Source organism: Hipposideros armiger, unplaced genomic scaffold, assembly GCF_001890085.2.
Source record: "Hipposideros armiger isolate ML-2016 unplaced genomic scaffold, ASM189008v1 scaffold_54, whole genome shotgun sequence".
Taxonomy (NCBI): Eukaryota; Metazoa; Chordata; class Mammalia; order Chiroptera; family Hipposideridae; genus Hipposideros; species Hipposideros armiger.
The window spans coordinates 2699547-2724976 of NW_017731404.1; the positions used below are offsets into that span (position 1 = coordinate 2699547).

The 25430-nt window shown below is 44.7% G+C and overlaps 1 protein-coding gene across 1 annotated transcript in view; it reads right to left on the bottom strand.

The window, feature by feature from the left end:
• The window catches only part of ATP9A (ATPase phospholipid transporting 9A), a 99018-nt gene extending 74780 nt beyond the window's left edge, over positions 1 to 24238 (bottom strand). Inside the window, exons 1-3 of the mRNA XM_019640922.1 lie at positions 24111 to 24238; positions 14330 to 14438; positions 791 to 871 (exon numbers count right to left, since the gene is read on the bottom strand). Coding sequence (XP_019496467.1) covers positions 791 to 871; positions 14330 to 14438; positions 24111 to 24149 — 229 coding nt within the window. The 5' untranslated portion in view covers positions 24150 to 24238. The remainder of the gene's footprint in view (positions 1 to 790; positions 872 to 14329; positions 14439 to 24110) is intronic.
• Between the last annotated feature and the right edge of the window lie 1192 nt (positions 24239 to 25430).

Genomic DNA, 25430 nt, shown 5'->3' on the forward strand with positions numbered 1-25430 from the left:
GAGAGAGAAGCCAGCAGCGGTCCTCATTTAATTATGGACAGAAAAAAGTATGCAAAAACATTCAGGGGTTTGTGTGGTTCTTCTGGGCTGCCACCCACACGAGCTTCACTTTACCACAAATCACCTTTGAGTTCTTGGATTTAATCCTTTTAAAAGAGCACAGTTCACTTCCTACAGAAACAAGTTAAGGCACAATCCTTTCTAATCAAATATTATTCCAAGACTCTCCAGGACCACCCCCAAAATCCAATAGCTTCCAAACATACACAAGTAAAAAGAGATATGAGTATGTGCTAAAGTAACAAACCAATTAGCCGTGCTGTTTTTAAAAATGCATTTGGGGCCTTTTTCCTGTTCTCATGTTAACCCCTACTCCCCATCAAATGAAAGTAAAGCACGCTGTTTAAGTCAAACAATTCAAGTTGAAGCTACGCAAAAGGTAAATGACATAAACATGTTTACGTGCTTATGTAGCAAGCAGATTTCTAGGACAGACTTCAGGATAAGTTAAAAAAAAAAAAAGACCCAAAACAACAACAACAAAAAAACGCATCAAACAGGAAATCAACATGTGAGTTTGTAAGCAGGATTTCTAGCTAACCCGCACACACGAACCTTGGAAACATATTGTGTGTGTGTGTGTCTCTCCTGGCAAAGAGCTTTTTCTCCCCGGGCAGAGCGGTGGGATAAACTCACAAATAGCATACATTCAATTAGTCTACCAGATCCACACATCCCATGTTAGGGTCTGTGAAGTGGTGGCAATGACATCACATTTACAGACACGCACACAGTGGCAAGACCCCACTCACCTTTTCAACGATGATAAGGTCCCCAACTTGGATGTTGGCACTCTTCACCTTCACAGTCCCTGCAAAAAAACAGGGCCAAGACACATCATGTCTGAATTCATTTCGGTTCTGCGTGTGTTTATAGAGCCCCCACTAGCCTGCAACGCCAATACCGTACCCCAGAAGCTTGTGCCCCCTGCCACCGCATCATCACCGCCTGCCTCTCAGAGGCAAGGTGCACCTGCTCGAGAGACGGCTCCAGAAACTAATCCCCCTGATTAGAGCACTGGGAGGTGCTCACACCCTCAGGTGAGATCTCCTGTCTTAACAGTGCCTCAGGCGCTTTTCTAAATTGCACCTTAGGAGATCCTTTCAGCCTCAGTAAACACGTACGTGTACACACACACACACACACACACACACACACACACACACACAGAGGAATGAAGAAGAGTATTAAGAGTTAGATCCATGCACAGAAGGGCAACTCAATTTTCACCACCACCATAAAGAAAGAGCTAACCCAAAACGACTGATTGTTTTTTTTTATAAATATGCAACTGCTCTATAGTTTGGTTTATGTGATTGTGACCGGACTGTACTTCTGCTGGGTGTTTATCTGGATAAACAATAACAGCTAACATTAAAAACTACTTCTGTGCTAAGCACTGTACAGCTGCTGACATACTGACAGCGTCACTCACGCTAGAAGGAGGTGCGATTATCTCGTTTCCAGGAGAGGAAAGGGGGCTCAGAGATGCTGTCTCACTCTCACAGTGACAACAGGTCAGTGCCAGGGTTCACATCCACGTCTGACTCCAGAGGATGGAATAAAAAACCGGGAGTTCGGTTCAACTCAAAACACATTTACTGAGTGCTATGTCCTCGGAATTCAAAGATGAAAGGCAGTCCCCTCACCCTAAAGCTGCTCGGTCTCAAGCAGGAGTCAGGGCCCAAACCGTGAAGAGCTCAGGCTTCATAGGCGCAGAGACAATGTTCGCAATGCTCCCAACAACTGTTCGCCTCAGAGGCTGTCTAATATACATTTATATTTTATATTTTAAAATATAAAAAAAATGTTCTCAGCTCCCAGGCCATACCACAAACCAAAAGAGGTGGGCTAAATTTGGCCCGTCGGTTGTCGTTTGCAAGTCGGTGAGTCAGTGAGAAAGACAGCCAGCCAGACGTTGTGTATGCAAAATGGTGTGTGATGTAATAGACGTGAGTCAGGGTGCTAAGGGGGCAAAAAGGAGGGACATCTCCCCCCTTGGAAGAAGGACCTAGAACAGTGCCCAGCACACAGAAGGCACGTGATTATTCATTCAACATTCAAGCACCTGTCATCTTCTAAGGGCGGGGATCCCTGGAACTCACCTTCTAGAGGGGGGAAGGAGGCAATGCACAAATAATGAGCGAATGGGGCGGGGTGCAGGGAGGTGTCCGCGGAGGCTCTCCGGGAGAGGTGGGGCCCCCAGTAACAGGCGAGAAAGAATGGCACAAAAGACAAGGAAGCACGTGAGCAGGGCTTTGCGCTGCGCGTGGCAAACGGGCTGCAACTCCTTTAACAAGACCGAAAGCATTGCATGAAGGCAGGGAACAGAAGGAGGTGACAGTGGAAGGGCTGGCTGGGCCAGGAGGCCTCAGAACCCCGAGAGCAAGCCCAGGAAGGAGATGGGGGCTTTATTTTGGCGAGGGGTCAAACACGCAAGGGAGCGACACCATCCAATCTTTCTGCTATTGGCGTCTCGTAATAAGCCCCATTTAATTTACAAATCTTCAGGCAACAGAGAGAGAAAAAAAAAAAGAATGAGTCAATTCTCCTCAATAAAGTATAAGGCCAGAAAAAGGGTGAAGTGGGGATCACAAGTCTGCTGTTCCTTCCAACGACTCATTCACTCAACAAATACCCAACATTCACTGATGAAGGAATTCTAGTTCTCCTTTCTTCAACATGAAAAAGAGCTTAAAAACACCAATGAAATAATCTGAGTATACAACTCTAAACGTTTACAACTTTGCACACTATTTCACACTTTTCACATAATTTAACGTCATGTTTTTGGGGTTTTGGGGTTTTTTTTAGGAATTCAGCACCGCTGAGGTTTTCCAAAGCATTCCATTTATTTCTATTCAAACAGCTCTAACAAGTTCTATCGGGTTTGATTTTTAACTAATTTTTGTATTTAATTGTTGTCATAAGTAGAACTGGCACGAAAAGAACTGTACACCGGTACTAATGACTTCTAGAAAGCACGAAGCAAATGGTGACGGGCTGAGCCAACCCTCAATTCCTCTCCAAGGATGAGTCTCTCACCCTACAAAATGAGCATGTACACAGGGTCTCATTTTCATCAACAGTGCGCAATTCAGTCCAATGGTCTGAGTCCTGGCATGCCAGCGAGGGCCCCGCTAGCCTCATACGCTCATTGTGTGTATATTTACAGAGGGAATGGAGAACATCCTTTGATCCAAACAGGTCATTAGAAATGGGTGGAGAGGGTCCAACGTGCAGAATTCTTTTCCTGCATGAACAAGCCTCCTTGGGCCGCTAGGGGGCAGCAGGACAACCGCGCACAGACGCCTGCGGGGTCCTTCGGGGTAGCTTATCAAGCTAGGCATTCCTGGAAGGGAGATCGTAAATTCAGCGCGGCCCCCTGCGCCCGTGAACTTTTCCTTCACCAGAGCTTGCCCCAACTTTCCCAAACATAAATTTACACATTGTCTTTTGGTTTTATTACTAAAATTTATGCTGGTGGCCTGACCCAAACGATCACGCTGGTGTTCCAATCTTCGAGGCCTCGTTCCAAGTTTTAATACCTGGCTGAAAGAAGAGCACGTTTCAATTCCTGTTAAATAATAATTACGTGCATATATGCGTGTAGGTTACCGGCACAGAGGACAAAAACCAAGAGCATTATACTGAAAGGGGAGATAGGGGATTTATCTTATTTGGTATACAACACTTTCTAAATTCTTCACATTGATATATATATATATATATATATATATATATATATATATATTATGCTTTATAAAAATGAGGTGCTTTTCACCTAAGAAAAAAAAAATAATAAATTAAATTAGCTCAAACTTTTAAGCGACTGGGCTCAGATGTTTCCCTCCTTATAAGGGAATCCTGATTTATGATGGCTTCACTTGAACTCTGCCTCTCTCTGTCCATCTGCTCTACCTCAACAAAAACCCCTTTAATCTGCTGTGTTTGCAGAGCAGTTTCTGACTAATAACCCCAGCAGGCCCATCCCTCAGCGAGCTCTCCTACTGTATCTGTCTCAGCCTCCAGGCCTGCAGCTCCATCCCAAGAGGAAGGTGGTGGGAGCCACAAGCCCATGAGGTCCCTTGTGGTTTTTCATCTCCGCTCCCTCACTAGCATTTTAGTTTAGGGGAGAGGGGGGTGAGCCTCAGCTTTGCAGCTTCCACAAAGGGAGACCCTCAGAGGCTCCCACTCTAAGGAGCTCACACCGGACCTGACCATCAATGTGGACTTCCTGTCCCTCGCTGCCATGTTTTGGGCCATCAAAAATGTCATGCAGGCCTGCGAGCTGAACTCGTGTTGAGAGTGTGTGTATGTGTGTGCTCTGAATGAGAAAAGATAAATAAAGCCCAAAGAACAAAATGGAGGACAAGTAGCAGGAAGAAAAGCAAACACTGAAACTTACATTCCAACATTCACTGGGGTTTTTCCCACCACTACAACTGGCTGCTGACATCTGAATACATGTGCCTATCTAAGGGGCTCTCAAGTTGGTGGGGATGGCACCGCTAGGGCGGGAGGGAGAAGTGGGAGAGAAAAGGGGCCCAAGTTAGATGAAGGGCCAGCCCCAGGGCTGGGATTCACGCACAGAACAAAAAAAACTCTCAAAACTGTGGAAAGGACCCAAAACACATGATTTCTAACCTGACATTAACCATTCTTCTGAGTTTTCTACCACCGTGCTCGCAAAAAAGGGAAGAACAAAGATACAGATGCACTTGGCAGAGCTTCCTGTCTTCCTAACAAAGAAACTTCAGAAATTAAAAAACAAAACAAAACAAAAAAACCCCAGCATGTTTACAGCGATTGTTATTACCTGTCTCAAAACAGAGGAGGCACTCTCCCCAGTCCATTCGTTATCTGACTAGAAGCACAGACTCTCCCAGTACCCCACTAAGTTGAAGTTAGCAGGCATACTTTCCAAGCACTCCTGGTTTCACTGTTTCACTGTTTTCTCACCAACTCGCTGCCCCCCCCCCGCCATTCCTGAAACAGAAGTGCGACCTGTGTGCTCCTCCAGTCAAACCTTGGGTGAATGACCTACTATTGTCATCTTACGATTCTTCGTAACTTCTAAGCAATCCCCGTTTTCATTTGCACTAGGCCCCACACATCACGTAGCTGAAGAGATGTAAAAATACCCAGTAGCATCTTTTTTTCAAGTGCACAGGAAAACCTGGCCCCATCCTAGGAACTGACGCCACATAAACTCTTAACTTTTCCCCTCAGACCTCTTTTCTCTTTTAGACCCTGTGACACCCCAATCTCCAGCCTCTAGGCACTGGGATTTTTTTTACATGCATTTGCAGAAATTCTACAGAAGTTGGGTACGGGATTTTCACAAAGGTTAAGTGGAAAATTCTCCACCGGCCACATCGTCAATCATTAAATGCCTCTATAAAATAAATTTATCCCTTTCAGCTTTCACCACTTCACCCAACCCGCCTCGGAGCCAGAGTTTATAACAGGGAACAAACTTCCAATTACTAGAGCTGTTTATTTCTGTAGAGATGGACCCCAAGCCTTTCATAAGCAAACCCACTGAGCCCAAACCATGCTTTTCATGGATGACAGCTTCAGAATAAGAGCAGATTGTCTACATTGCAGGGAGAAACCAGATGTTTCCCTTAAGTCGAAACAAGCAAATGACAATTCAGTCAAAAGGCAGAACAGCCTGCAAAAAAAAAAAAGAAAAAAAAAGTTAAATAAATTCCGGGGGCACTAGAATGTGAGGGCCGATTTTGTGGCCTCCAAACGCCTCCAGCTATACGTCTATTTTTCACTGTGCACGCAGGACGGGGATTGCTTTGGTAGATCTAAGACAGCCATCGCCACGCACTAATCCTGGTTAATGTTTTACTCTGCAACGCACGCTCTAATCCGACTGCGACAGTGATGAGTTGTAAATTCTGCAGCATGTGTACATATCTTGGAGTGGACATTCAAATGCCTCTGCAGAACCCAGCCGGGTTCACAGGTTTGAAGTTGAAACTTTTATATGCCGATATAGTGGTCTGCCTTCCCCCACAGAGCCTAAGAAAAGACTGATATTGGAAAACAGGGAAAGGGTTGAAAAGTAGGATTGTTAAAGTTCCATGGCCACTTCTTGGGGCCTTTTGTTTAAAATAGTGGGAACTTAAAAAAAAAAAAGAAAGCCTGCAGTTTAAATGTGACAAGTTTATACCCAACAGAGGCTTTAAAAATAAATATATAAATGGTCCTCTCTGCTTCTGGCCGCCAATGATGATGAAATAGACCAACACCCCCAGCAGGGGTGGGGAAAATCCCTTCTGGGGAGATAACAGTACAGTTTGCATGTGAGATTTTTTCCAGAATTTGTTTTTTGGGTTTTTTTTAAACTAAACAATAGATCATTTCACCGATGATTTGGAATAAAGTGAAAGTGAGTACTTTGGAAGGAAAAAAAAAGCAGCTTGGGATCTAAAATAACTTTGCATCTGTCAGAGGGTGTATGAGAAAGTGTTTTAAATAAGACGTGAATCTTAACGAGAAACCGAGGAACAAGCATTCTTTGCTTACTGACATGTATCTTGAGATTTTAAGTAAAGAACCTTTGCAATACTTTCACAGCAGTAATTTCCAAAAGACCATCACTGCCTTTCTCGTCTCTTAAAAAAAAAAAGTATAAAGCCTATCTTAGTGTTCTCCCGTGTCTGAACAGAGTTCATACTTTGAAAACATAAATGGTACTCATGTTTAGGAATACAGACTTTCTATTTAGTTAAGTATTAGCTAAGCTACACTATCCTATCTTCTGAGGAACTCCAACAGAACACAACACCCCAAAGAGAAAAACACGTTATGTCCTTTGACCTCAAAATGTAGTCACATTGCCATCTTAAATAATGGTCCAAAGCGGATTTTGAATTGAAAAGAAAGATATCACTCTCAAATTAAGGTGGGATCCGTGAGGTTACTCTGTAACTGGGAAAGGGCGAACAGAGCAGCACTGGGGAACTATCTGGAAAAAAAACAGTGAGGAGGCAAGATAGCATCTCCGGTTCTTACACCACAGATGTACTAAAAAGGCTCAAGGTAGGAGGCATTTGCTCCCTTTTGCATAGACCTTTGGCTTATGACTTATGGTTCACCGGTGTGCCCAGATGTCCCCAGCAGGAAAGACGCATCAGCCATTGTGTTAATTCGCTTCTGTTTGCACTTTCTTTCAAGGCTAATTATCTGCTTGCTTCATTTAGTCCTCGATCACAAGTGGGTCCTGGAAACCATTCCTGGTAGGAAGACCCTGGAATTCATCCTGTGAAAAATGCAAACCCCACTGCCCTCACCCGCTGTGGTGATCAAGGCAGACCCCTCCCCCTCCAAAATTAAACGGTTGGTGTGGGGAAAGACAAGTAGAAAAAGAAATCATTCATTGACCAATTCTTGCCTGACCCAGCCCAAATCTTGCGAGGAACAAAAGTTAAGTTTTTTTCGCCGGGTCTGCTCCTACTTCAACATCTCTCTCTGCTGCCTTTGGTTATTTCCAGGGCCACTGAATGCTATTAATTTGGAGAGACAGCTCTATAATTAGAGCCATAAAACTCAGAAAGGTCTAGGAACCTCTCTCTCTCAAGCCTCTGATCACGCTGAAATGTGGATTTCAAGTAGGAGAAAAGGGGAGGCTTATTTATCCAATTCATTATCCCCCGATGTGGCTTTCAACCATTTATCCACCTTAAGAATGAGAAAGCTGGATTGAAAGGTTTCTTTGGACTCAGAAATGGTTTTAAGTGACTTAAATCTCAAAAGCCCTTCTGCAGCACACGTACTAAGGCTGAACACTGACAATGATGGAAACCGTCTATGCCAAAGTGCTGAGCTCAGCTCCTGGCATATAGTAGGTGCCTGGACTTAGGCTAAGGCTTCACATTCATTCAGACAAGATGGGGCTCAAGTCACTAAGTAACTATTGAGTTGTCAGAAAAGTCATCACTTTTTTTTTTCTATGTTTTTCGTTGCAAAAATGTGTCATGACTTTTCCGACAACCTAATACATAATCTCAGACAACGCGCTTTCTGTGTCTGAGCCTCTCAGTTCCCTGTGAAAGCTCCTTCCACAGGGCTATTTAAAAATAACAGGCTAGACCTCACCCAGCACCTGGCTGGCGAGGGGAGGTAATCTTCATTTTTTTTCCCCCCTCTTGCTTTCCAACCTGACAGCATTTTTCAAACAGCTCCAATGCCTTCTTCTCCCCATAGCATGCCTTGTATACAGGTTCCTGGGTCACAGTGTTAACATTCCTAGAGTCTCGGGTCCTCACTGGCCTACAGGGTCTTTCCTTCTGTTTTCCCAGGAGGGAAAAGGCTCAGGAAAGGCAGACTCATTGGGAAGAACAAGATGAAGCCGGAAACTGAGGTCCTGTCTCCCACATTCCCAGCCATCATGACCTGGAGTCTCTAAAGAACTCTTTACCAGGGCCACTTCATGTGACCCAGGTTCTGGCAATGGGCCCAGCACTCAAAGAGTCCCTTATTTGGTTTAATGCTCTGCTGTCACCATCTTGAAAATCTTAATAATTTTTTAACAAGGGCCCCACATGTTCATTTTTGCAGTGGGCACCACGAATCATGTAGCCAGTCCTATAAGACTCAGGATGAAGGCCATCTCTTCCAGGGAGACATCATCAGCTGCCCTCTGATGGCTCCCATAACGTCCCGTAACCCCTGGATCACACCTCCATTTATTCATCTACCAACACTTAACAAACCCCTGCTACAATACCACCAGCACTGCCTTTCTTAAACACTCATGCAACCACAAGCACAGTGCTCGGTTCTTCCCATGCAAGAGTTAACATTTAAGCAATTCTCTTAAGGTAGGTACTGTTATAATCCCCAGTTACTGACAGGCTAAGGAATCTGCCCACACAGCAGGGAGCAGGTGGACGCAGGAGTCTTGAATCCAGGCATAGCACAAGCTCAGAACTATTACTTTCTTCAACTGCCAGGAACTGTGCTCAGAACCAGAAATGCAATGGTCAGGAAAATGGACATTCCTTCTAAGGGCCTCACACTCACGCAAATAAAGTATAATTATTATTGAGTCTTCGGAAAAGTCATGACATATTTTGTCTATGTTTTTCAAAGGTCATTTATTTATATAAAGAACAAAGATCAATCAAAGATACATTGCCCGTTTTGTTCGATAACCTTTTGCCATCTTTCAGTGAGCTTCATAATTCCTCATTCCTAGAAAGGACCTGTCTTTATTTGCGAAAAACTGAACAAGGTGCTGATTCACAGCCTCATCTGAATTGAACGTTACACCACGCAAGGAGTTTTGAAGAGAGCAAAACAAGTGGAAGTCTGACGGTGCAAGGTCAGGCGAGTATGATGGGTGTGGCAACACTTACCATCCAAGCTCCAATAATTTTCCACGGGTGATCAAACTTGTGTGTGGTCTCGCATTGTCGTGATGGAATACAACTTCTTTATAATTAATAAGCTCTGGACGTTTCTGGATGATGGATTGGCTCAAACTGTCCAATTGCCGACAGTACACATTCAAATTGATTGTTTGGTTCCTTGGTAGGAGCTCGAAAAACACAACACCTTTAAAATCCCACCACACTCAGAGCATAACCTTCCTCTGATGAATGTCTACTTTCGATGTCGTTTGAGGCGAATCATCACGTTGGGACCAAGACCGTTTGCACACCACATTGTTGTAAACAATCCACTTCTCATCACCAGTTATCAGTCGCTTCAAAANAATCATCACGTTGGGACCAAGACCGTTTGCACACCACATTGTTGTAAACAATCCACTTCTCATCACCAGTTATCAGTCGCTTCAAAAAAGGATCGTTTTCCTCACGTTTAATGAGCATATTGCAGATGTTTATACACGCCGTCAAATGAACTTGAGTTCATGCAGAACCCAAATATCAAGCTTGCTTACGTATTCCAGCTTCTTCAGGTGGTCGTGAACGCTTGAAAGATGGATGTTCAATGTTCCTGCAATCTCTCGTGTCATGTAACATGGGTTTGACTGGATCAATGCCTTTATTTTGTCGTCATCAACCTCGGTGGGCCTCCCTGACCGAGGAGCGTCGTTGAGATAAAAATCACCAGCACAGAATTTCACGAACCATCATTGACACTGACGTTCTTGTAGAGCATTGTCACCGTAAACTTTATGCAACTTTTCACAAGCTTGACACGTGTTCTTCCTTTGATGGAATTAAAACAATATGGCAAAAATGCATAGTTTGGTCTTCCATCTTCAACTTGTTGTAAAATCTCCAAAACTCCACCAAATCGCTCAATTTTTTTTTTAGAATGAAGCTAGAACTGTCAGCTGTCAAATGACATAGCAATAACATAGATGCAAAGGACTCTAGTACTTCCAAAAATGAACTAGTGCCATCTGTTGCAAACACGTGTTATGGCTTTTCCGAAGACCCAATAGTTAGGTTTTCAAAATTACCTACTTACATGCCTGGATGCCTCACTGGACTAAGAATTTCCTAACGCCCAGCCTCTCGTGTTTCTCTTTAATATCGAAATCTATCCTAGTCTTGGGAGGAGACAGGGTCTCAAATATTCTTAAAAGAGCGAATAAAAGGTCATTCCCATGTATACGGCTCATTATATTTTTAAAATACTTCAAATACTTATTAGACCACAGCAATTACATTAAAATTGAATCTAACTGTTGTGTTGTTTTAGATATACCGTGAATGAAATAAGATGATCTAAAATGTTGGAAGCCGCTATTAAAAACATTCCCATCCATATTTCCTCCCAATGGTGAGTTCCTTATAATCAGGGCTTTTAGGTCAGTTGCTCAAAAAATCAGATTCTTTTTTCTTGAAGTTTGAAACTTTTTCAATTTGATTAAAATAATGCCTCTAAAACTTTGGTAATATCACAACAAGAATCTGTGCCACTGACAGTCTTACAACTGTATTCATTCCTGCTAAAAATGCACAGTTCCTGGCAGTTGAAGAAAGTTAATGGTTCTGAGCTTGTGCTGCTCCTGGATTCAGGCTCCTGAGTCCACCTCCTCCCTGCTGTGGGGGCAGATCCCTGTTATAACCTGTCAGTAATCAGGGATTACAATAGTACCTAACTTAAGAGAGTTGCTTACATGTAACTCTTGCAGGGCAAGAGCCCAGCACTGTGCTTGTTCATTTTGAGACTACAAACACAAATTGAGGGAAAAGCGGCAAAGTAACTGGCCTGTCCTTTTAAAAAATGTCAATGTCTTGACAAAGAAAAACGAGGCGCTATATGCCAGTGAGAGGAGGTGAAGGAAAAGGTAAACCCAATGCAATGGCCACGAACCTGGACTTGTTCTTGGACCAGGAAAAAAAAAATGCTACTGCAAGACATTTTAGGGGTAAATGGCAAATCCTGAGTAAGGACTGTAGATGAGATTAATAGTTACGCCTCACGTTAAATTCCCCAATTTTGCTAACTGTACTGTGTTACGCAAGAGAAATGTCCTATTAGAAATTAAAAACTGAAGTATTTAGGGATAAAAGAAGACTGATGCCTGGAACTTAATTCTCTAATGGCTTAGAGAGAAAGAATATTAAAAAGCAAACGTGGCAGAATGTTAGCAATTGAGACAGTCCGGATGAGAGGCATACAAGAGTTCTCTGCCCAATTTCTGCAACCTTTTTGCTAGTTAGAAATTATGGCCAAAAACTTTTTTTAACAACTATATTAGTAAAAATACTGTATTATTAGTCAGGAAATGATGCAGAACACAGATAAAATCTCATGGCCTATACTCTAGTGATCAAGAACTTGGTATTTGGGTTTCTAAACATTTTTGAAGTCCAAAAATAGTGCTGAGAAGTACACTTTAAGATTCCATGTGGCCAAAGAGAAAACAGTTCTGCATGGATCTACATGTCTGTATTTGTTTCATTTTGCTTTTGAACGTCACTAAATGAAAGGCTTGGTGAAGTGCCTCCCTCAAGAAAATATTATTAAGTCATTAAATAGTAATAAGGTAAGGTCAGAAAAGACTTCTTTCTCTTCCTGTCTCTGAAACCTTCCAGTTTGTGCCCCTCTCTGGCCCTTCCTCCCAAAGTGCAGCAAATAACTAAACTCGGCCTCCAATCCCTTTCCAAGTAACAGTTTCTTCAGTGCTTTTTTTATGGGGGGGGGGGGACATTCAAAGCAAATTGCAGGGCTAGGGTCTCAGTTAATATTCAGACTTCTGCTCTGCTTGCCCCGACTGTCACATTGGCATGACAATGGAAACCACGGGGCCACAGAAGGAGACCAACAAAGGAAGACACAGTTTTTAATGCTAGAGCCATCTGCCAATTCTCCTTAGGACCTTTTCAAGGATCCAGTGGAGTTAAAGCAGGAGCTGAGAAGGGGGTCTGCAGGGGAGGGTACAAAAATCATTCATGGGGTGTGGGGGAGCAGTTGCAATATGAAAAGAACCAAAGAAGGGTAGGTGCTTGGGTAGATGAATGGGGGGCATTCGAAGGCCGCTCCTCATGAGCTCTAAATAGATTCACCGCACCCTCTCCGATGGGCTTTTGTTGGTTGCCAAGCAGTTTACATGTTATAGTCAGAATATGTTATTAAGGGAGGATTTAATATACGCAAACCACAAAAAAAAAACACAAAAAAAAGCCCTCCAGAGGGGTCTTCTGATTACCCACGTGGAAAGCCCAAGCCACCTTGCCTCTGCAACGATTATATTGGGTTCCTATTCTTTAGTTCGCAAAATGTCCTAAATGCAGTAGTTGAGCAATAATAAAGCATTTCTACAATATATCAATTCTAAATCCCCCCCTTCTCCCAGAGACTTGTAAAATTTTAAGACCACAAACAATGAAAAATCTATTCAGTGCACTAAAACAAAATGCTTTCACGCCCTCACAGAATTTTGTTAAAATGTCAATTTCTTTGGAGGCCAAAACATATTCCTCCCACATTTTTTCCCAAAAGGAAAATTCTACTCAAAGCCCTGAACGCATGGATGGACGGCTTCTTTGCAAGACTAATGCACTTAACAAAAGCGGTTCACACTCTGCTCAGGAACCAGTTTTCCAAGGCATCTATATTATCTCTTTCAGAATTCTCAATTTCCTGAGGGCAAGGCACAGTTTTTATTCCCCTCAGCCTGTCCTAAAACATTGTTAATCTCTGAATGGGGTCGGTACTCTTAAGGAACTGTAGGTAACAGTTTTTCCTTTCTGGATACAAACTTACAGGAACCCTACAGTGGCGTTGGTAGTTGGAAACAAGGGTTGTTTTGTAGGTTCTCAACCACGTGTTTGGGTGGGATTTTTTTAATTCCACCACTTAAAACGCACGTGTCTTGCAAGGGGTTCAATGACTGAAAGTTATCTGGTCACTTCTCTTTAAGTAAGACTATATCTACACTTCAGTTTCAAAGGTTTATAAGATGCCTGCAAAGAAATCTTCACAGAGGCAGTAGTCACGAGAATCTGGTATCTTTTTAAAAACCACTGCTGCTAACATTGTATGTCAACTATAATACAATTTAAAAGTATATAGGGGGCCGGCCGAGTGGCTCAGTTGGTTAAGAGCTCACTCAAGAGTTTGAGCTCTGAGCAACAGCGGTTTGAGTCCAGCCCGAGCTGAGCAGCCGCTGAGCTGCCAACAGGTAGCAGGATGGCTCAGCTAAAAAAATAATAATAAATTTAAAAATAAATAAATAAATAAAAGTATATAGGGGTGGCTGGTTAGCTCAGTTGGTTAGAGTGTGGTGTTAATAACACCAAGGTTGCTCGTTCGATCCTGGCCACTTGGGCCACTGTGAGCTGCACCCTCCTTAAAAAAAAAAAAAGTATATAAATAGAAACTAATGTTGCAAAGTTTTAACAGTTTTGTAATATAGAAAGAGTATCTTATAAAACTATGCTCCTGGGAACTGGTGTGCCACAGTCTGCAGCCTCCCCCATGAAGGGGGCAGCATATACTCAGCCAGACGGGATAAGGGTAAGGAATTGGCGAGCAGAGGATGCCAAAAACACATAATTTAATTTGATGATGCGCCGACAGGGACATGGCTAAGAGGACGAGGCAGCCCAGAGACGCAGCCCGTGTCCCCCCAGGCCCTGGGCTCATGTTGGCCTCCCTGGTACTGACAACTGAGTGACTGTCCTGCCACGTGGAGCAGGCACACCCGCTGGCCCCAGGCCTTGAACTCTGCTCCCTAACTGTCAAGGACCCAGGATTGAGTTGCAACCGGGCAGCCGGGGGCCCAGGCGGCAGGAGGCAGCCCCAGTGGAGCCAGGAGGCTGACCTCTCACTGAAAGCCGGCTGTAGACCTGGGAGTTGACTTCCTTGTCCCGCAGGTAGCATCGGATCTCCTCCACTGCCTCTCGGATGATGGTGACGGCCAACACGAAGCCCTGCGGAGAGAGGGGAGAGGGGGTGAACCCTGCTGAAACCCACCTTCCTCTCCGGTACTGGAGACAGAAAAGGCCAGAGGGTGGCAGGGCAGAACCTGCTAATTATGACAAACGTAATGCCCCAGCCAAGCCCACTTCTCTGAATCAGTCTGTCTGTCTGTCTGTCTGTCTGTCTCTCTCTCTCTCTCTCTCTCTCTCACACACACACACACACACACACACACACACACACACAGAGCCTGGAGAGACACTCTTGCACACACATGTACAAGGACACCTCTATTCACCACCTCCACAGGGTTTCCGAGGGTGAAAAACATAGAAACACCCACGTGTCCACCCACAGGCAATGGGGGAGTGACGGCGACCACTAACATTTGTATCTCACTCGCCGTATGCTGGGTGCCATTCGAAGAGCTTTCCCCCCCATCAGTGCATTTCCCCCTCACAACAACTCTATGACATGAGCCGTATGAAGTCAGTATTACTGAGATCGCCATGCTACAGAGGGGGAAACTGAGGCACGCGGTGGTTGGGTAATAAAGTTCCAGTGATGAGAAGCAGGAATGGTGAAGGCAGGAAACTTGGCTCCAGGGTCCTTGCTCTTCTGTTCTGCATCTAGAGAAACCTAGGTGGGTGGGTGGGTGGAGCTGATAAGATGGACCACCAGGAGGGGCAAGAGGCATGATGGATGAGGATAAAGGGGATCAAATATATGGTGATGGAAAGAGAACTGACTCTGTGTGATGAACACATCATGTGATATACAGGTGATGTATTACAGAATTGTACACCTTAATTCTATGTAACTTGGCTAACAATTGACACCCCAATAAACTTTAATTTTAAAAAAAAAATGGACCACCAGGAGACAGTTAAAAAAATGAGAAAGGGCCGAGTGGGGAAACCAACCTTTCAGAACGTACAATGTAACACCATTCATAGACATGACAAACATTCCATAAACTGTTAGAAAAGTTTCCTTAATTGCTGGTGAGGTTCTTCTGCAAGAAAGGGACCAGCGTGGGGTGGGCAGGGACAGAAGGGGGCTTCAGTCTTATGTGTACAGTTTAAAACGTTTATAAAGAAAACATATTAAAGGGGCTGGCCGAGTGGTTCAGTTGGTTAAGAGCGTGAGCTCTGAGCAACAGGGTTGTCAGTTTGATTCCCACAAGGGCCAGTGACGCTGTGCCCCAGGCTGAGCTGCGGCTGAGCTGCCAACAGGTGGCAGGATGGCTCAGCTGGTGAGAGCACGTGCTCCAAACAACAAGACTGCCAGTTGGACTCTGATTGAACACGGCACCTTGAGCTGAGCTGCCACAAGCTGCCAACAGGCGGCGGGATGGCTCGGCGGTTAGAACGTGCACTCTTAGCAACAAGGTTTCTGGTTCGACTCCCGCGTGGGATGGTGGGCTACACCCACCCACAACTAAGACTGAACACGGCACCTTGAGCTAAGCTGCCATGAGCTGCCAAAGGGCAGCCAGATGGCGACTGGACTTGGAGCTGAGCTAGCTGCACCCTCCACAACTAAGACTGAAGGACAACAACTTGGCTGTTCCCCTTCCCCAATTCCCCAATTTAAAAAAAAGGTAAGAAAAAGAAAAGAAAACATATTGAAGTATTAATTGTGTGAGTACCAACTAACAAAGAGAAAATTTAAAGCCTCCTGATGCTCCGAGGTCAGGTCTCCCACCTCACAAAATCTAGTGGGGGGTTGGCGTGTGTGTCACCCACAGCAAGAGCCTATTTCCACTCAATTTCTCCTCTTGTATCCATAAAGGCAAGAACCAGCATTCATTTTTCTTACAAAATGCCTTGTCATCCTTCCTCTTAAAGTGATTCCTGAAAAAACACAGAGAGCACCATCTCCCCGAAGGTTAACAGTGGTGGCAATTCTTTGAGGATTTCATTTTCATACTGTTGACCCAGCAAAAAAATATGTTCACTTCCATTCAAAGACCTCGGAATCATTAAATCCAGCCAGAGAGGTGCTGCTTTATGAAACTACTCCAAAGCCCCAGACGTCTTTGCAATCGATGGACTCCCTCCTGCCTCCGGCTTCCAATCAGATAGATGTAAAGGACACACTTGCAGCTCAAGCCAAATGGGTCCATTTCAGAACAAAAGTATAACCAGACCACCTATGGGGGAGCGAGAAAACCCATTCCTGCAGAGCACAGGCCCGGCTTACAGAACCCCACCCCCCTCCCCTGCTGCTGTTTGGTGTTTCTGGGCCAGAACCCAGGTTTCTGTTGTTGTTTTTTCAAACATTCCAGTTCCTATTTCTCTCTGCGTGGGCCTAGCGAAGTCCTGGTGATGTTAATGGAAAGTGTGTGTTCAGACAAAGACAGGAGCAGCTGCAGCTAAATACGGCCTCCTAAGTTATCCTATCTACCCCCACAGACACACAGGTCGCATTAATCCCATGGGACACGTCACCCCTTAGGCTAGAATCTGATTTACAAGAGATGCAAATTAATCCAGAAATAAATTCCAACAGTCCAACTTCGGAGATCTGTAATGTCCAGAGATATTCAGAAAGAGCTTTAATTGGGGGGGGGGGGGCGCGCTGCAGTTGTCAAGCTCAAGGTGAGCTTGTAAAGAAAGCGTAGGCTGAGGTAGGGCACAGACAAGCAATTTGGAAGGTGTCCATAAGCCTCTCTGGTAACGCTGTACATCAAAAACAGATTTATGAAAGCAAAACAATCTATGAGAGATAGAAATCAGAAAAACAGTTGCCTCTGGTTGGGGAAGGGCTGACAGGAAAGGGGCATTGGGGACTTTCTGGGGTGACAGAAAGGTTCGTCTTGACTGAGGTGGAGTTTACATGGGTGTGGACGAATGTCAACGCTTTCGGAGCTGAAAACTTCATATCTGCACATTTTATGGTGTATAGTTTATATCTTAATAACAACAAAAAAATCCAGATTTATTATTTGGTCTTCATACAATTTTATGGGTTATTTCAGCTACCTCCTGTACAATTTCTCCCTCTAATAGAGTAGTACCAAGAAAAAAAGCTAGTAAAAACTAAAACTTAATCCAGACAATGAACAAGGCCAGGATGTAAAAATTAAAATGAGACCATTTCTTGGGAACTTTATCTACGTCAGGGGCTATACTGCAAGCATTTCACGTGCAGTCCTTCATTGAATCCTCCCAACAAGCCAAGACAAGACACCCTGGCCCATATTTTACAGGTGAGGAAACGGAGGCTCAGAAAAGCCTGTTTACATGACACGACCAAAGAACAGCCAAGAGCTGCACCAAAACCTTTTAGCTCCACAGCCCTCACTTGGAGCCACTCGCTTATGGCTGGGTTTGAAATGAGAGGACTTCCAGAGTGAGCAGAGACATTTCAAACTCTGTTCTAGCCAAGAACCAGAAATTGATTCTCCACATAAAAATCTAGGGGGTCCGGGGGGAATCCACTACAGTCATCTAGAAACAGATGCCGTCTAATTCACCTTTGACCCCAAGCTCCCCTCTCTGTCGTCTCTGGAAAGAGAGGCAGATCTACTCCGAGACAAACATCCCCTCTGGTTCTGGAACCGTCCCAGGGGAAGCCGGCTAGAAAAGAGGCTGTGATGCACACGGTCACCTCAGGACTGCCTGGCTTCTATCTGCAGCCACAGTCCCAGGAAAACCAGGCGAGTCAACGGTTTCCACTGCAAGCCAGGCCTTCTGGCTTCTCCTGGAAAATCCTAGCGACATTTCAGCGAGGAGATAAGGGCTGGACCTGGGGTTGGACCCTCTTTGGAATGGTAGGAGCCCTGCAGGTCATTGGGAGTTGCCACCACTCCTCCAGGCCCCCTGCTTCACCCCACTGTGTTCCCAGGGGGGCTGTTGCAGACACAGGCGTCAGCCATCACAGGTGAGGATTGAAGAACACTAGTTACGGAAGAGGGAATTCTTGCAATCAAGTAGCCTGCCACACTGTGATCCTAGGTCACCAACCCAAGTACCAATCTGGCCTCCCCCTGCCGTAAGGAGCAACTCTGTCCTAAAGGGTTTCACACACCCTTCAACACATATCTGATCCATTTAGTTTCCTGTAACCCTCCAACTTCCAGGAAGGTACCGAGGTGACTTAAGACTGAAGCCTCGGTACAGTCTGATCAAAAAACACAAGAATAAAATGCAGCTCCCAGCTCCAAAGACAACCACTGGCTTTGGTGAAGAGCCATCCGGACCTAAGTGGGTAGAAATATTTGTTTGGGGTGGAGGGAGAGGGTCATAAAAATTGGAGCATACTGTCCGTGTTGTTTTGCAACTTACTTTCTTCACGTAAAGAAAACCATGATTCACACCTTCCCATATCGAAATCAGTGGAACGGCTTCACTGTATCTCACTCCTGTGCAACATTCCAGGGTCTCACTGCACCAGCATTTACATAACTGCTGCCAGGCGTCTGTTTACTTCCAATGTTTTACTAATACATGCCACGCTGCAGACTATCCCTGTACCCATGACGCTGCACACATACACCCCAAAGCCCTTCTGAGAGTCCGAGGACACTCCTTGAAGAGAGTGAGTCTCCGTGTGTGTGAGACCAACACACTCCATATCCTCGTGTGATCTCAAGCCCCTTCCTTAGTCTCCTGGGCTCCATGTTCTCGCTCAGCAAGTGAGGAATCCTTTCCCGACCAGGCCACGTTTTGCCTCCAGTCCACAGGACCCTCCAGTCACCGCCTTTGGAAGAATTCAACAGAGCTGATCTCATTTCCTACCCAACTTTCTCAGGCTTGTAAATCCCTGCCTAATTCATCTCCCCTTAGTCATAACTATTGGGTTGTCGGAAAAGTCATGACGCATGTTTGCAACAGATGGCACTAGTTCGTTTTTGGAAGTACTAGAGTCATTCGCATCTATGTTATTGCTATGTCATTTGACAGCTGACAGTTCTAGCTTCATTCTGAAAAAAAAAATTGAGCGATTTGGTGGAGTTTTGGAGATTTTACAACAAGTTGAAGATGGAAGACCAAACTGCGTTTCTGTCATGTTTTACTGTTTTACTTCTATAAAGTGAAGAACGCACGTCAAGCTTGTGAAAAGTTGCATAAAGTTTACATTGACAATGCTCTACAAGAATGTCAGTGCCAACGATGGTTCATGAAATTCCGTGCTGGTGATTTTTATCTCAACGACGCTCCTCGGTCAGGGAGGCCCACTGAGGTTGATGATGACAAAATAAAGGAATTGATTGAGTCAAACCCATGTTACACGACACGAGATTGCAGGAACATTGAACATCCATCATTCAAGCATTCATGACCACCTGAAGAAGCTGGGATACGTAAGCAAGCTCAATATTTGGGTTCCGCATGAACTCAAAGAAGTTCATTTGATGGTGTATATAAACATCTGCAATATGCTCATTAAACGTGAGGAAAACGATCCTTTTTTGAAGCGACTGATAACTGGTGATGAAAAGTAGATTGTTGCACCGGCCGAGTGGCTCAGTTGGTTACGAGCTCGCTCAAGAGCTTGAGCTCTGAGCAACAGCGGTTCGATTCCCGGCCAGAGCTGAGTTGCCACTGAGCTGCCAACAGGTGGCAGGATGGCTCAGCTGAAAAAATAAAAATAAAAAAATAAAAGAAAAGTGGATTGTTTACAACAATGTGGTGCACAAGCGATCTTGGTCCCGATGTGATGATTCACCTCAAATGACATCGAAAGCAGACATTTATCAGAGGAAGGTTATGCTTTCAGTGTGGTGAAATTTTAAAGGTGTCATGTTTTTCGAGCTCCTACCAAGGAACCAAACAATCAATTCGAATGTGTACTGTCGGCAATTGGACAGTTTGAACGAATCCATCATCCAGAAACGTCCAGAGCTTATTAATTATAAAGGAGTTGTGTTCCATCATGACAACGCGAGACCACAAACCAGTTTGATCACCCGTCAGAAATTACTGGAGCTTGGATGGGCTGTATTGCCACACCCACCATACTCGCCTGACCTTGCACTGTCAGACTTCCACTTGTTTCACTCTCTTCAAAACTCCTTGCGTGGTGTAACGTTTAATTCAGATGAGGCTGTGAATCAGCACTTTGTTCTGTTTTCCACAAAGACAGGTCCTTCTATAAACAAGGAATTATGAAGCTCACTGAAAGATGGCAAAAGGTTATCGAACAAAACGCGCAGTATAGGGCCAGCCGAGTGGCGCGATGGTTAAGAGCTGGCTTGGGATGCCAGAGGGCCCCTGTTCGGATCCCACATATGAGGGCCAGTGACACTGCCCTCCACAGCTAAGATGCTGAACAACAGCTCAACCTGGAGCTGGGCTGCCGTGAGTCGCTGGCGACAGCGTAGGCTGCAGCCCCTGTGGTAGTGGGTTGCCATGGGCTACCATGTGTAGCCAGCAGCCAGTGTGAGCGGCCAACAGCCGCTGTGAGCGGCCGTCCAGAAGCCGGCGACTGATCTGCCTCGCCTGGGAAGAACACAATGATGATGCCAACTTGGGCCAGTGAAGCAACGTCCTCCACAACTAGACTGAAGAACAAAACGGCAGCAACTTGTCTGTTCCCCTTCCGATTCCCCAATAAAAAATCTTAAAAAAAAAAAAGGGCAATATATCAATTGATCTTTGTTCTTTATATAAATAAATGACCTTTGAAAAACATAGACAAAATACGTCATGACTTTTCCGACATCCCAATACACGAATCTCAGTTAAGAGAATGAAAAACTTATGCCAAATGTAGCTAAAGACCCCTCCCCACCACAGACGCCCAATGACAATGGAAACGGTGTTGCAGGGATGCCAACAGGTCTGTACCCCAAGAACCTTCTGGTTGATGGGTTTATGCTGCAGGCTGGGCAGATGGATACCAGGAAGGGAGAGAGCACAGCAGATATCATGCATGAGAGGCAAAAGGCGCGGAAAGAGGGAGGCACACAGCTGCTTTTGTGGACAGCTTGGGGTCTCAATTTATAAAACGTATGTGTTTACGTAATGTATATAACTTAATACAGTATATATTAGAATGTATATGAAACAGTGATCCACGCAAGAAGAGACTTTATTGACCAGAAACATAAATGGGGTATCTCAGAAATGACTACACAGGCGGTTTGGGGTTTTAGTTTTGGTTTTGTTTTTTTGGTTGTTCTTCACATTTTTCTCCAATAATCATGAGCCTCTTTGTAATTAAACAAGGAAAAGAAAAATAAAGAGAAGCCACCTTTGAGGCAGTAAAGGGCAGCAGATCTGGGTCTAGAGCCTTCCATGCTCCCAGAGGGGGGTCCAGTCACCAACATGAGGCGCCAAAGGACCCCGACAGCTTCGAGCAGAGACTGCAGACTGGCTGCCTACAGACAGACCCCAGGAGAAGGGGTGTGTTCCATTCACACAGTGCTTGAACATTTTTTAAATGAGTTGTCAACTTGGAACAAAGCAAAATCAATGGAAATTAGAAAGAAAGATTATTGAGAACAGCGTATACCTTGGTACTTTTTTTCTGAAAAGAAGTGTCGGGAAGAAGGGAAAGAAAAGAATTTTTATTCATTGTGCTTGTTGTTCATAAAGTCAGGAACGATAAACAAGAAACAAATGACTGTTTTGGGAGCAGAACTGGACGGGAGCGGGATTTTTTACTAGGGCCATTTTTTTGTTTCTTGAATCATGTAAATGTATTACCTTTCAGATTATTATACTTTAAAAAGGTGATCAATAAAAGGCAGCGTGGGGGTGGCTGGTTAGTTCAGCTGCTTAGAGCCCAGTGCTCATCACACCAAGGTTGTTGGTTCGATCCCCACATGGGCCACAGAGCTGCGCCCTCTACAACTGGATTGAAACAATGACTTGACTTGGAGCTGATGGGACCTGGAAAAACACACTGTTCCCCAGTAAAATAAATAAAAATGTTTTAAAAAGTGATAGCCTTTAAAAAAAAAAAGGCAGTATGATAAATGTTATTTTATATACAATATAGACTAACTTTTTTTTAAATAAGTAACTTACGTCTTGACCTCATGTAAGTATGTAGTGAACAACTGTGGAACTAAAAAACTAAAATAAAGGTATTCCATGTAAAACTGTAAAGTCCCTGACTCTTGGGTCTGGCAACTCCACGTTCATGATTGCACCTGTTGGCATGGAGTGACACCTTCCCCTTTTGGATGGGACACAGGCTCCCCAGTTCTCCCAAGGCTGGATTCCATCAGCCCAGCCTCGAGTTTGCAACATTCAGTATCTAAGAGTGTAAGCTCACAGAAAGAATGTCTGTTATCTACAGGAAGGGTGCTCACCAAAGGTTCGATCCAGCTCCCAGCATCCTAGCTCACCCACAAATGACTCAGAGCAGGGAAGAACTAGCCTCGTTTTCCAAAAGCGCCTTCAATGCTTGTGTAGAAGAAATAAAAAACCCCATCTCTTCTCAGGACTAGTGCTGCTGAAATGACTTATCTAATAATATGGAAATCACAGTGTATGGACACCCACTCACAGCTCCCTTAGCAACTGACTCCCTCTACTCCATAAAGGCCCATGCACCAGACCCTTATCATCTCCCACCGACCGCCAATAAAAGCTTTTGCTTTTGTTTCTTGAAGGAGGGCCTCAATCTGTAACAATCTTCTCCAGACTAAAACTTTAACTGTATTTATGAACAGAGAATCCAAATGACCCCCCCTGAGTCTGACTTAATTAATGAGAAACGAGCAGCAGTTAGACTTCATAATGTCTGTCGGGAGAAAAGGAGATACCCGTTCTGCCCTCTCCACACCCCAGTCAGGCTGGGCTTCTGTTCTTCAAATGCTCTGACGTGCCCACCACAAGGCATTTGCACAGCTGCTGCCTGTGCCTGGAATACTCCCCCCCTCCTACCCCCTCCATTACCTCCTCAAGGGGTCTTGCATGGCCACCCTAGCTCAGGCTGTCCCCCCAAATCTCCCAGCCCCCACCTTCATCCATTCAACAAACACTCAAGGCGTCTGCAATACCCCATCTGTACTAAGACCTTACTCTGCTACCATCACAGCACTTTTCATGATCTGAAACAATTTGATTAACCTGTTTACTATCCCCGCTGAAAATCAACCCCACAGGGGCAGGAATCTGTATCTGTTTCGTTCGTTACTGCACAATGAGCACCGAGCACAGTACCGGGCACACAGTAGGTACTCAATGACCATGTGCCAAAGGGAAAGGAGAAAGAGGAGGTGGCAAAGGAAGGAATGGAGGGGTATTCTGGTCAGCTCTGTGATGCTTCGGACACACTAAAGCACAGACTCTGTTTCCTTTTCAACTCCTCTTGTTGAAATACTCTACACGGAGTAAAGAGAAAACGTGATCTCAGAAAAACAATTAAAATAGCACAATCCACAAAGACACAGCCCTTGGCTTCCTCACTTGTCACCGTGTCCCCAGAATCTAGAAGCAGGTGACGCACAGTAAGCACGCAACAATAGTTGCTGAACGACTGAATGACCTGAGCTGACCGACCGAATGATGGAATGGTCCAGGCTTTTTACATAATTGGATCCTGGCGATGTATGAAATGCAGCTTAACCTTACAATCTTCGGGACTCCCCATGTGCTGGCTTGAGGGTGTCCTCTCCCTTAACAGGCTACTCTCTCCCATTCCAGATGCTCGGGTGACAGAGACAAAGGACCGTCTGGTCCCAACCTCTGAGGTCACAGAATGCCAATTTACTTACTTACCAGCGGAACCCAGTAGGTATAGAGTGCTCCAAGTCTCATTTCCGGAACAAACTGGGAGCAGGCGAGAAGTAAGAAATAGAGGTTGAAAAAGTACTTGAACTGGTTAAACAGCACCTACAACACAGGCAGAAAAGAAAGGAGGCATTCAAGACTGGACTGGTGGGGTGGGGTGGGAGGTGAGTCATGTTCAAAAACTTTCCCCTGGAAGAACATAACTTACATGATACCTTTCACACACAGTTTCTACAGCTCAATAGGTCATACAATACTTTTTGTAGAAGTGAAAATGGACATAATGATACATATGGGCATTGTAAACACCAAATTCAAGACTGTGGTTACCTCTGGGGTGGGGGAGGCATGCTAGGGGCTTCGACTGTATCTGTTTTATTCCTTAAACTATTTTGTACATATAGGTAGGCCACTCAAACTGTTGTTTAAGAAGCGGTTTCAATGGAAAACGCGTATGCTGTAAGATTGACCAAAAGGGCAAGAAAAATTATCATCTCTACAATCTGCTCTCAATGCCATAAATTACATAGAGTCCCATCCTGTGTGGCAGGAGGGTGCTGGCAGTTTCAGCTGGTCCCATGTGCCCTGGTAGGGACAATCGTAGCACATGGCTTGTCGGCCACTGGGCAATAAGGGCAAGGTTTGAGGAGTGCAAGTCCATGGATCTGTGTAAGTTAATGTGAAAACGCTGACTGCAGAGTCAGATACCAAGCAAAACGGGAACATTCATTAGCACACATAGTAACAGAAATTCTCTCTCTGGATGGTAGGGTCAAAATGTATCTCTTTTTCTTTCTCTAGTCAGCGGTTCTCAACCTGTGGGTCGCAACCCCTTTGGGGGTCCAAGGACCCTTTCACAGGGGTCGCCTAAGACCATCGGAAAACAAAAAGATATTTATATTACGATTCATAACAGTAGCAAAATTACAGTTATAGAATAGCAACGAAAATAATTTTATGGTTGGAGGTCACCACAACATGAGGAACTATGTATTAAGGGGTCACGGCATTGGGAAGGTTGAGAACCGCTGCTAGACTGTTATTCCCCAACTTTCTTATATCTGAATCTGTATTTTGTGATGATGGGGGAAAAATTTTATGCACTGATTTTTTTTTGGGGGGGGGGAGTTTGTTATAATGCTATGTTCCCATAATACCTTTTTCACACTTAGGCCCAACACACCAAATAAAAGTAAAGTTAGTCTAACTGAGCAGGTGGCGTCTCAAAGCCTTGCAGACAACAGGCAGTCCCCTCAAGGACCAGGGAAGATGAACAGGCAGGGGTCAGGGTGGCATGGAAAACACACA